Source organism: Perna viridis, chromosome 12, assembly GCF_037379345.1.
Source record: "Perna viridis isolate PV_CMFRI_1.1 ecotype Kerala chromosome 12, ASM3737934v1, whole genome shotgun sequence".
Taxonomy (NCBI): Eukaryota; Metazoa; Mollusca; class Bivalvia; order Mytilida; family Mytilidae; genus Perna; species Perna viridis.
In genome coordinates, this window is record NC_142456.1 from 28,568,088 (window position 1) to 28,581,348 (window position 13,261).

The following is a 13,261-nucleotide window of genomic DNA, read 5'->3' on the forward strand; positions in this document are numbered from 1 at the left end:
ATATTTTGTTTAAAATGTCATAATAAACAGAGAGTTACATGTGGCTTTTCATATAACCTTTGTTCATAGGAGATAAAAATTATATAGAATGCACTGTAGATTAAAAATTAAGGGAGATAACCCTGTAAATGACACAGAATCAATAGAAACTATCGGATTTTCCATATGGATTATCTCCTGAGAGCAGACAGGTTGGAATGAATAATGATACATTTCACCATATAGACATATAAAGCAACTTTATACCAAAAAAATAAAAAATACGTAGGCTTTTATTATGTGTATCACATTTTACAGAATTTGCATGATATTTATCTGGAGTACTACTTAATACGGTCCAGTGGTACATAAAACAAAAGGAACGTTTTAGTTTGCATTGATCGCTATCCTTCTAACACTATTTCCACATCTCTTCTATACCTTTCTGTTTCCTTCTTTTTCTATCTTGTATTTTAAGTAGTGTTTAATTGTGTAGTATTTTCCCACGGTGATCAGATTTAAAAGGGGGGTTGTGATCATGCCAAAGTACTTTAACCCCGCCGCATTTTTTGTGCCTGTCCCAAGTCAGGAATGTCTGGCCTCTGTATGTTTTGTTTCGGTTTCACTTTTAGTTTACCTTTATGTTGCTGGAGTATATAAAAATATTTCGCTGTACCTGTGTATAATATTGTTTCGTTTTCCTCGTCATTCATTGAAGCTCCATGTGCCTTGAGCTGGCATTTTTCATGTCTCTTTGACTGACCACATCCATTCTCGTTATGTTGATATAATTATCGTTAAAGTCTTTAAAAATTGCAACGTCTAATATGTCCATAGTGCATATAAACACTATCAACAGGGGCGGATCGAGGATTTTAGATTGGGAGGCACAGTTAAAATTTTTTAGTTTAATTTTTCAAATATTTAACTACAGTGGGTGCAATGTAGATATCTTTTGCAGTAAAATTAGCGAGAAATTAAAGTTTCAACCTAAAACCGCCTAAATCTCTCCCTGACAACCCATGCTTTGCAAATTTTAGCGGGGGCGGGGGGGTGGGGGGTGGGTTCGCACGCCCGCCACGCCCCTGATCAAATAGTGTAACGCTTGCACACAATTATTTTTGTAATTTCGATAATCCTGTATCAATTGCTAATTGGCAGTATGCTGTACGTACATATTTTAAACTTGTACAACTTGTAAACTTAATTTATTTCATTGTGTAACCTTTGTACATAAGTTGTGATAACTTGTGTCCAATTCAGTTATTGATTTTTAGCGACGAAATATGTTTAGTTCAATCTAAACAACGAAAAACAACCCAAAATATGTGATTATACCTATCATTCGATTTTAAAACTTACTTTCAAAATCATACAAAATATTGTGAGAAAAAATCAAAGACCTATCAGTAATAACAGGTCTATGATGCACATGTAGGCGAATTATAGTTTTTAATCAAAAAGATTTTTTTTTTCAAACAAAATTTATTTTTTTTCTCGATAAGTATTCTCATGGAGGTTTAAATCTTTTACACGGGCGCCCGGGTGCTCTTCTTTTTTAGCATGACCAACAGTCTGGATCGAAACTTACATATTGAATTTGCAACATCACTTGACCTTGACCTGAAATAACCTATTTATTAGTTTTGTGTTTATGAAGTTATGGACTTTGTGAACTTTATTAAAGTGAGTAATATTGGTTCAATTTATGCATAAGTCATTTAAAGTAATGCTTTTAATCATGATTTTAATTTCCGCTTGCTTTCGTTTTCTTTAGTTAGCTGGAGGAATTTGTCGTCGTTGATTCGTAGTTTATAGTTTCTTGTTGCCTCCCTTAAAATGGCCTTATGGTATTCATGCAGTAGATGACACAATCTATTTCACTTTTTCATTAACTTGTTCATGGGTAAGTTCAATATGCTCTCAATGTAGGGAAAAATTATAAAACTTCTCAATAATAAGAGGTGAAGATCTTGAATACGTACATAATTACTGTGCTAAGTTTAAATAATATTGGTTTAAAACTTTTTGAGTTGCAGATCACACATTTACACCATTCTCAAAATAAAGTGACAAAAAAAAAGCTAAGGCCAACATTTTTTATTACCGGGCTAAGGAATCCACCAATCTTTTTTGCCAAAAATAAAAAAAAGAGACTCTTTGAAAGTAGCAGTTAGATTTTCCTCAGAAATACCAGTCTTTCAGCTGTTCGTCACTACGTCAGTGTTTTTTGGCATTTCCTTTCATGTTGTGCCTCAATCTCTTCTTAAGTGTATTCTTGCAAAAAATTTACAAGGACCAAGTCCCAAATGTGCACTTTCTTCATACATGGTAGCCAATTATGTACAAATGTATGTACGTGTACTTTCACTTTACAAACTGACAAAGTGTGACGATGCTCCAGAGCCAGCCATGTACTAAATGGAGAGAAGGGAAGAAGATGTTAAAGCTCAATCGAGTATGGTGATGTCCATAATAGGTGCAGGAAATTCAAATTCCTCTATTCTTAATAACGATTAATTAGTTGAAAAAGGGAATTTATTTTTTTTTCAATTCAATATTCATGAACATTTGACAGATTAGTTTTCATATTTATAACTTGCACAATAACATACATCATTCATAGTCTCCCCCTTAAATACTACAGGTTGAATGTCCACTTTGTTGAAGTTTTTGTTGATGTGCTATTCTTTATGTACTTGTGACATTTCTCCATATCCGTTCTTTTCCTACATGTATTGCTACTGTAGCACAAAACATGATGCTGTTGATGCTATGCAAACTTAGTGACATTTGTGATGGCAAATCTGATTTTTTAACTATTTTTTGTTGTGCAGTGAATTATAATCAGTTAAATACCCTGAGTATTACTAAATGTATGCATATTATTACCCATATTCCACTTAATTATGATAAACAAAGGCAAGTGAAATTTTGGAAGGGCAAATAAACTTGTCTTTTGGGCAACTGACAATCAGTTTCTTATTTCTACCCCTGTACATTTCAAATACCTATAAGAAATGGTTCATAAGGTAAAAACATACATGTACATGTACATCTGTTTATATTTATATTTTCAGTGTTCTCATAATTTACATGATTTAAAACAGCTTCCAGGTCTAGGAATAAGCTTTATGTTTAAACACATGTAAGACTGCAAAATTTCTGTGGTTATACATGTATTATGGTATGGTGCTGTTGTCTTTCCATACTGTTGTCTATTGTAGACTTGGTTTACAAGTAATGTCATGAATTTTGATCAGACTTGAAAAAAGTCTTCTAGAAATTTCACTACACAAAAGAAAGGTTGGTATTTTGGGGGTTTTGAACCCAATTATGTAGGAATAGCATGTACATTTGAAGGTGCCGGTACTGGGTAAAAAATAACAAAAGATATTTCTAATTTAATGTAAACACATTTGTTTAACTAAGTATAAGTGTATCTCTGTGAAACTGTACCAGAAGGTTACTTACCAGTTAAGGAAGGTTTTGATTTAAAGGATTATGGCCATCTAAAAAATGCATAGTAGAGGCATGAAACCTTCTTTGTACCAGTTTATAGTAATGTTTTTTTGCTAAGATTTTTGGTACATGTACATTTGATCATTGCTTTTGTATGATTACTTGTACATGTATTTCCCATGTCTAGGTTCCTGGCTTAAATGTAACTATTTCCTTTCTACATATTGATTTAGTAATACATGTATAATGGAAACTTTCACGAAAGCTTCTATTGAAGGGAATACTTAGATATTTGGTATATTGCTATTACATTATGACTTGTTTCCAGATTCTATGGTTATCTACTTCCTGTTTACAGTACAACTTGATTTGACATAAATGGTTGAGTGTGGGTATTCTAAGCATGACATATATGTACAATAACATAGAATGTAACTTCTTGGTTGTGTTTGTTTTGACCATATTTCATATGACTTTAATTTAAGAAAAAAAAGTGTAAATGCCCAAGACAACATTTAGTAGCTTTGGCCCCTGAAACTGATATTTTGAGTACTTGAACACCATAAATTTCTTTTCAGGCTCTGGATAATGGAAACAAAATATTTATTTAAACACTAAAAGCCAAGGATGTTGAAACAATGAAGAACATTGTAATTGCCTTAATTACAACAAATTTGATACTATTGGTAAGTAGTCATATTTGTTTTTGTTACAACATAGGGCACAAAAGTCTTTCAGTTGTAACAGTATGATGGTTTGGACACAGTTTTCATGGTCATTGTTAGTAAATACTTGGTTACCTTGCAATTTTATCATATGAAAGACTCTTGGGGTTTCCTGATGCTATATGTGGATCATTTCATTGGTAACCTAGGAGGGACTCTTTCCTATTATCATCACTGAATGGAATTAGATGAAACTTGCACACACTCTTCTTTAGATGATACAGTTTCATCTGGCTGAAGACCTATTGATATTGATTCCAAAGGGTTCCGTAAATTTTTTCACTGCCCTTTTTGCTGTAGCCTGGACCATATCATTCATTTAAAAATTAGGGACCACTCAAATCAACCGAAGTATACCTGGTGCACCCCACATGAAATATTGGGGGACGAAGTGTTATTCATTTTTTCAGCATGCTCAAATTTTTCAGTTAGATTTTGTGACTTTTTTTGGTAGTTTTGATACTACACAATTGTTCTACATGTAGGACTGCAAAAAAAAATTGTTGCTATAAAGAAGTATTTTCCTGATATAAATTCAATAACTTGATTTTTAGTAAAGATGCATGTATACCTACATGTAGTATGAATCACAAGATGCCAAACCACCAAAGGAAGCTGGTGATTACTTATAAGGGTTATGACTTGAACCAGTTAGGAATTAGAGGTCAGAAACATGCATTTTGTTGATGCCTTGACAATAAATTGAGCTAAAGCGAATAAATCTCTCTTTAATTGACTCTCAAAAGGAAGACTGGGATTTATCTTCATGGTTGTGACTTGATCCAGTTACAAATGTAGGAATGGGGGCCCCAAAGATGCTGGAAACAAGCCTTTTTTTCTTATTTCTGGATGATGAGCAAATTGAATGGATCTGTTTGAAATTCTTTCACAAAGTGACATACCTTTATAGTAAGATTGGGATTTATTTTGGAGATTGTGACTGGAACGATTTAGGAATAAGGGGACAATCTGAATCCCAGCCCCAGGTCAAATGTCTAACCACAATCAAAATTCAAGGCTGAATATTGTGTTCATTTTTGCCCTAACTGTTAAGGGTTCAACCTCATGCAAGCTACACCTTTCAAAATATTTTATTCTACTAAGCTGCTTATTAACAGTTAATACTAAGAGAACAAATTTAAATGAGAAATTTAATGTATAAAATACTGTAAACGTATTCATTTTTGTGGATTCTGTCAAGTGAACATATTCGTGGGTATCATGCGGTTTAAAAAAAATGATTAGCATTATACAGTCTTAAAAGTCAATTTCGTGTGTACTATTTTTTATGGTTTTCTGTCCACCGTGAAAATAGCGAACATTAGTACACTGGGAAAATTAGTACGTTTACATTAAATCATTCTGTAATAATGCATCCAAAGATATTTTATTTTCATTGTCTATTGAAGGCTTTTGGAAATGGAACCTTAGCTTTATATGTGGAAAGAATTATTGATGGAAACATAAGAAGATGTGTTCCATATTACAACTGTAAACCTGGTGGGTTGTGATATCTATTTCATTCTGTAAAAGTTCGGTTTTAGACTAAAGATACTCATGCCCATGTACATGTACGAAATCAGTTTTTTAAGTTTTAAGGAGTCACAAAAATCAATGTTAATAAGCTACATCTCTCCCCTTAATTGTGAATGTAAATATACCATCATCTCTTATAAGTGTCATTCTCAAAGAACAAAATTTTAAGAAAGAATTAACTAAATTATGTATACATGTACATGTACAAGAGACTTTCATTGAAAGAAGATTTAACAGAGGCACTTCAAAAAATTAATGAAGATTTTACCAAAAAGAAATGACCTACAATGTAAGGATAAGAATACATGTTGCTGTACTTGATGTTCTTTACGTTTTACTGTGATATCAGCTGAGTTTTATTGTAAAATTCTTTTATAAAATTTTTGCAAAGAATCACAAATATCTGTTTGGCTTAAGTGGGCTATGTGAATGTATTTCAGGACATGAAATCAGACCTTGTTCACAGGATTATACAGAAGAGAAATGTGAACCATGTCCAGACGATAAATTAACAGAAGAACCAGATTATGTTCAGCCAGATTATATTTCATCTGTTGATGGATCTTTAGATGAACTTAAATGTTTCAAGCCACTAATACTGGAGAATGGAAAACGAGCACAATGCACAAGCACTGGTATAGATCCTTGCTCACAGTTAAACTAATTCAATATTCTAACATGACGTTCTTAACAGGCTTTAAGACCACTACTGTGGTCGATTTTTCAATTACTAAATGAGCAGCAGGTGGCTTTGGTGTGGCTTTTGTGTGTGTAAATTACTGCCACCTTAATCATGTAAAAACATGTAACATTCTGATATGTATCAGCAGTTTTCATTCGTTTCAGTATCGTGAATGAGCATCAAATTCATATTTGATAAAGATATAAACATTATAATTTAGAAAAGTTACATTATATTCTGTAAAATCACGTACACACATACTCTGTAGCAGTTGCCATGGGCCATGTGCATACTCATTTATGAAACCAAACAATAACAATTGTCAATGAATGAAACATTTTACCTATCCATATGTGAACACTGACATTATAATGCTAACGACTACTGCCATATATATCTAACATCGTTCTACTTAATTCACCCTTTCCTTCATTATAAAAAATACAAAGCAAAGTTTCACTAGCGACCATTTTGCTATTGCTCAGGGTAAAATAATGCAGCATAAATGGTTAGCCCATGGTAAAACAATAATAAAATGGAGTTTCTGTGATTTATTTCTTAAGTGAATGCATTTTATTTTTTATGATGATCTTACTAATTAGGTTATCGCCCTACAGTCATCACTCTGTCCATCTGTCCGTCCTTGCATCTGTTTGTTACAAACTTGTCTCCGAACTTTGATATTGCATGTCGGTAGATCACCTAAAGACAATGTATTGCATACCATGGATATTGGCCTATGACCTTAAACTTTAACCTCAAGGTCAAAGTCCTGTTTTTCAGTGACAAACTTGTGTTTTTCAGTGACAAACTTTTTTGTCTTTCAATTTGGGCTTTTGATATTTGGCATGTTGGTAGATCACATAATGATGAGATGTCCCATATCTTGGATAGTGGGATATTACCTTGGACTTTGACCTCAAGTCATATTCCTGTTTTTTGGGACAAACTTTTGTCTGTGCTGTAATTGTTTTGTCTTTAGATGTGGGCTTTTGGTATTTTGCATGTGGGAAGATCACCTAATGACAATATTTGGCATACCTTGGATAATGGCCTATGACCTTGAACTTTGACCTTTAGGACAAAGTCCTGTTTTTTTTAGTTGACAAACTCTTCTCCCTGTTGTAACTTTTTTGTCTTTCAATGTGGGCTTTTGATACTTGACATGTGGGTATATCACCTAACTCCACTTGCATATATGACTTGATTGCCACGAAAGGGCCCACAGAGATGGATTCCATCTCAATGATTTGTAGTTATTTTTCATGCAGAAGGTATAATTTTTTCTCTTCTAATGTATTTTTAAAATGTTGAAATGATAATTAAATTTGTTTTTTGAATGTTTCAACTTTTTAGTTGACAACCTTATCTATAAATTTTTCTTCCACAAAGTTAATTGTCTGTGTAATGTTTGTTTGTTCTTTTCGGACAGATTTGTTGTATTTAAAGGTTAAGGATAACAGTGCTCACTGTATTAATCTGAAGGGATGTAAATGTAACCTTAACAAGTGTTTCTATGGTGATCCTTGTTTATGTCAAAGTAATTTACACAAAGGAGATGGAAAAGGTGAATGTGATGTTGGATATCACCTGAATTCAAGTGGAGGTAACTTTCTTGTCTACATGTGTTTTTAATCAGATGTCAAGTAATTTTATATTGAGATATTATGCCTATTAATTCTATACTGTGAAAAAACTTTTGTTCATTGGATACCTATTTTTGTGGTTTTTGTGGGTAGGCCAAACATGTGATTTGGTTACCAACAACAAAGGAATCCCATTGATGTGTATATTGAAAACGTCAAAACGATGAATTCAAGAATCCACCATATTGTGTTTCTTCCCTAAACCATATAAATTGGTATCCACTTATTAAAGTACTTTCACAGTATTCCAAGTTTCACACAATACCACAGCCTTCACCAAATTTACAGTTTCAAATAATAACTTTGTTGAACCTGTTTTCTTATATTAGTATTATTGGTCTATGTGAGCTGAAGCCCCAACTGCATCAGATGTCTGCTGTTCTACATAAAACTTTTAAAACTTGCTCAACTGCATGAGACCACTTGACAGATATTTACCATAAATTTACGTTTAGTTTGAATAACTCAACCTTTTGATTAATTGATTTCATCACAAATCATTCAATGAGAACATATCAGGAAATGCACAACTGCTGCAGTTTGGCAAAATATTTAAAGGGTGAGAGTGAATGAACAGGTGTGACACTGTAACACTTAAATTTACCAACTGACCATTCAATACAAGGAAAAATTGTGATCTAAGTTATGATTGTAAGGTCATGAGACCAGGATTGTGGTTGCAAAAAATAAAAGTACATGTAGGCATCTCTAAATGGAGTTGAATTTTCTATTTTTTTTTAATTTGTGTTTCCAACATTTTTAAGGTTTATAAAGCTCCTACAAAAATGGCATGATAATAAATAATTTATTTTCCCCTTATACTTTTTTTCCTTGGCTCATTTGGGAAATGGTACAAGTCTTGGTAACAGTAAACTGTCAGTAGTAATTGGATAAATTTTAAAGGGATTGCTTACACCCCTTCTTGATGGAACATTATTTTTTGAGTTGATAAGTTGATAACATTTTATGATAACAGAATGTGTTCCGTGTCCTGAGGGGTTTGAGAAGAACCATGTTGGTTGTGGACCATGCCTACGCAAAAATATTACGTAAGTAATTTACAGATTGTCAAACCTGCCCTAGCAGAATTACATTCAGCATCTACCTCTCATAACACATCAGCTGTCACCTGTTTATTTCCAAAAGAAACATTTTGTATGTTTATAACAGTCATTTTGTGTGTTTACATTTAGAACTTGTTTTAAATCTACTATCTTTTCACCATAAATGCTCAAGAATTGCAAAAAGTATTATAGGTATGTACATGAGGTTGTGCAAGGAGTCAATGATTTAGTGATTGGTTGGCTTGATCGATCAATGACTTAGTGATTGGTTGGCTTGATTGATCAATGACTTGGTGATTGGTTGGCTTGATTGATCAATGACTTAGTGATTGGTTGGCTTGATTGATCAATGACTTAGTGATTGGTTGGTCTGATTAATCTTGCTTATAAAAACATGTGTATAGTGTCAAAAGGTGTGAAAATCTGTTCATTGGCAAGTAATGAACAATTTAAATAAGGTTGAAATTAGTTTGAGACCAAAAGTCTCAGTCAGTTTTGAAATACTGACTCTTGCTAAACAGCACAATGTTGTTACAATAACTTTCTTTTGTTAAACAAATTCATACCAAGTACACTCATGTATGCATATCTATTCATCTTTTCACTTTGAACTTTGAAAATTGTCACATTTGACTTAACTTCTTTTGAAAGGTCATTTCTCTTGAGAGGTCACTTTTACCATTCCCCAATGGTGACCGCTTAAAAGGTTGCTATGTACTTGCTTAAAGCATATACATTGTTTACTTGATAAATTATTTTATTTTTTAGTTGAAAAATTCCTTTTGAAATGAAAATGTGCATTTATTATCACAATCAAATTGTATATACAATGGTAAATTGATAATATTTTAATAATTTACATAATAATAATGATATAATTTTAATAATTTACATTATGATGATAAATTCAAGAAATATTAAATTTCATGGAAAGAACAGACATGTCTTTGTTGAGCAGTTTTGTTGTTTGTAAGCACACATTTAGAATATGATTTAATTCAAACTTGATTTTCTTTACTTCTTAGGGTGAAATCACATTAGGCTATTGCTATTCCCTCAATGTCTGCATGTTAATGTCAAGCATATGCATATAGAATTTTATTATTTCAAATCTATTGACCAATTATTTTAGGGTATGAAGTAAATATTTTGTAAAACTTGTCCTATTGGGCAAGTTGATGAAAATTCTACTTGCCCATATTGAAATTTAGGTTGTCCTTTAGTAAATGCATGTTGAGAAATACATTATAATTTGTTGTCCTCTTGGCAAGTATGATTTAACTTTTACCTGTCTGAATAGTATTTCCACTTCTCAGAGACAATAGGACAACCTTAATGTCTAACCTTGCATTTTAATAATAGTGCAACTAGAAAGTGGTGGGTTCTTCATGTTTCCTAGTATATTAGTGACAGGTAGGAAACATCACTAGAGGTCCAGATTAAACATCAGGTGATTTGTGTACAGTAAAACCTGTTTGAAGTGAATCTCTTTTGGAAATTAAAATTTGTTCAGTTTTGGCAGATGTTCAGTTTAGACTGGTGTCTGGTTTAGACAGGTGTTCAGTTTAGACAGATGTTCAGTTCAGACAGGTGTTCAGTTTAGGTAGGTATTCAGTTTAAACAGGTGTTCAGTTTAGACAGGTGTTAAGTTTACCAAGGTTCAAAATTATTCAAATTGAGTTTAGAAGTGGCTTTAAAAGGTCTGGTTTAGACAGATTTACATATTATTTAGGTTTGGTTTAGACAGGTTTATAGATTATTTAGATTTGATTTAGACAGGTTTACAGATTATTTATGTTTTGTTTAGACAGATTTACAGATTATTTATGTTCAGTTTAGACAGATTTACAGGTTATTTAGGTTTGGTTTAGACAGGTTTACAGATTATTTATGTTTGGTTTAGACAGGTTTACAGATTATTTAGGTTTGGTGTAGACATGTTTACAGATTATTTAGGTTTGGTTTAGACAGGTTTCAATGTATTATTTAATAGTACTTCTTTTTATACTTCAGGACTTCGAATCCTAAGACAACATCAGCAGTCCCTACAATGAAAACTACTCCTAAACAAACAGTACCAGTTCCTACAGAGACGACAACTTCAGACACCTGTGAGTTTTTATAATCAAACACCATATACCTTCAGATCAAACTGTTTTAGTAAAGTACAGTGTCAAATTTATAATCAGTCAATTTTTTTTCAGTCTATATTTTTACTATTTTCATGGATATAAATTGATTTATAATTAATTTTTTTCAGTAGTGATTGTCGGAACTGTTGTAACAGGTACTGTAGAACCACCAGAGGAAAGTAACTCTACAGTATTTATTATGTAAGTCAGTTGTTTATGATATTATAGGATTATTACATGAATATTAGGGAATATTGTCCCAAGTAGAATCATATATTGATCAAGCTTGAAGCTTGTGAGTGCAATATACATATTCTACTAGGGACAATATTAAACAACAGAATGCAATATGATAAACAGTTAGAATGCATCAACTAGAGTAAAATATCAGTGAATTTCTGTTGAATTGAAAATAAAAAGTTATTACTGTATTATAAATATTGAAACCAAACCCCCAATCCTCATAATTGACAATCATAGTGTAACTCATCCTTAACCACCCTGTCAGATTTCTCTAGGAGACATGTTTACATGGTCATACCAACTTCTCCTAGACTTTGGAAGGTTTGATTTTATACATGAAGGAAAAGGAGATAAACAAACTTATGGGGTTTTACATGTTAAAAGACTTTGTGAGTGCTGCTACTCCATTTGACTTTGGTGCAATTTACAGCAGTTCAGTGAAGCAACCTATGTAGTTGTGCATGAAGGAAGACAATTATTTTCTGATGCCCGAAATGAGAAATTTATTCTATGAAAGGATTTTTTCATGTTGAAACCTCCATCAGGGGTGGATGAATCATAATCAGTTATCGTTATCAACTGTGATCAATTACATTTTCATTAGTAATCATATGTAATCACTAATTATTAAATTTTATGATTATATGTAATCATATGTAATTGACTACTGTGTGAAGAAGTGGTGTAGTCACAATGACTTTTTGATTACATTACAATTACATTACCCCCCCCAAAAAATTGTATAAAAAAGTAGATTTTCCCTTTTATTTTCATTTTTCATTAAACAACATTTTAATTGATTTAAGCAACTAAAAATTGAGCTTGAACATTGAACATATTATTAATGGATATAATGGTGTATCACTTGAATAAAATTAAATTTCTATTCCCTTTTATCTACCTTTCTGCTACTTATTTACCGTAGCAAACAGAGAATATGCCGTGCAATCGACAAATGATTTTTCAATAAGTTTTTGTAATAATTTATTTACAAAATCCTCTACAGCTTAAGGAAGTAGACCTAGGGTAAGAGACATAACTTTTGAAATCAGTGATATGTTTGTATCATATTCACTTTCACCAAAGCCTATCAAGCTTTCCTTTGAAACAGAAGGAAATCAGTCTAAGTTACTTTGATGCTTAGATGAGATTGATGTAAAATGCAGAATACAAACGTTTCAATGATTTTTAAGAGTTGTGTCCCTTACCCTAGGTCTACCTCCTTAATGTTGACAAATTATTTTGTTGGTCCAATGTTTATGAAAAATCAAGTTTATGGATTTAACTTTGATATATTATCAGTATTATTTTGCTTCAGAGAAACAAGCTTTTTCCCATTAAACCTTAGATATACTATGTTATATATGTGTAAATCATAGTTTAATTAAAAGATTGAAATAGTCTCATGAAAGAGTATATTAATGTACATGTTAACACAAAAATATGAATAAATGGCAATGCTGTTGTTTGTAATTAATTTTTTATTGGCTATACAATTGTTTTTTTTCTCTTCAAATTTTGACATAAATTATTTCTTCTGCTTTGAAATTGTATATATTACTTTGCTAATATATTTCATTACATTACCAATGCGAAAGAAGTAAATTAATTTTTTTCATTCATGTGTGAAAATATATGAAATAGTCATATGTTATCATGAGGTAATTCCTCATAAGAATTCCTTTCTGCATTTTTTAATCAGTTTTGGAATATTTCTCACAGTTTATGAGTAACATGGGGTCAAAGGATCAAAAACATCATTTTTTGAAAGACCCATCTAAAAAAAAAATTA

General features: G+C 32.0%; 1 protein-coding gene across 4 annotated transcripts in view; it reads left to right on the forward strand.

Annotated features, from left to right (window-relative positions):
• The first annotated feature begins 1,562 nt into the window (after positions 1–1,562).
• LOC148601923 (uncharacterized) overlaps positions 1,563–13,261 on the forward strand; it is a 32,375-nt gene continuing 20,676 nt past the window's right edge. For 2 of the 4 annotated variants that reach the window (XM_088556583.1, XM_088556580.1), the window contains exons 1-8: positions 1,563–1,665; positions 4,020–4,127; positions 5,576–5,666; positions 6,143–6,337; positions 7,817–7,990; positions 9,007–9,079; positions 11,108–11,205; positions 11,355–11,427. In XM_088556583.1, the coding sequence (XP_088412709.1) occupies positions 4,080–4,127; positions 5,576–5,666; positions 6,143–6,337; positions 7,817–7,990; positions 9,007–9,079; positions 11,108–11,205; positions 11,355–11,427 (752 nt within the window). In that variant the 5' untranslated portion in view covers positions 1,563–1,665; positions 4,020–4,079. Of the gene's footprint in view, positions 1,666–1,841; positions 1,886–4,019; positions 4,128–5,575; positions 5,667–6,142; positions 6,338–7,816; positions 7,991–9,006; positions 9,080–11,107; positions 11,206–11,354; positions 11,428–13,261 lie in introns of those variants that run through there. The other 2 variants (XM_088556582.1, XM_088556581.1) reach the window with 2 other exon arrangements.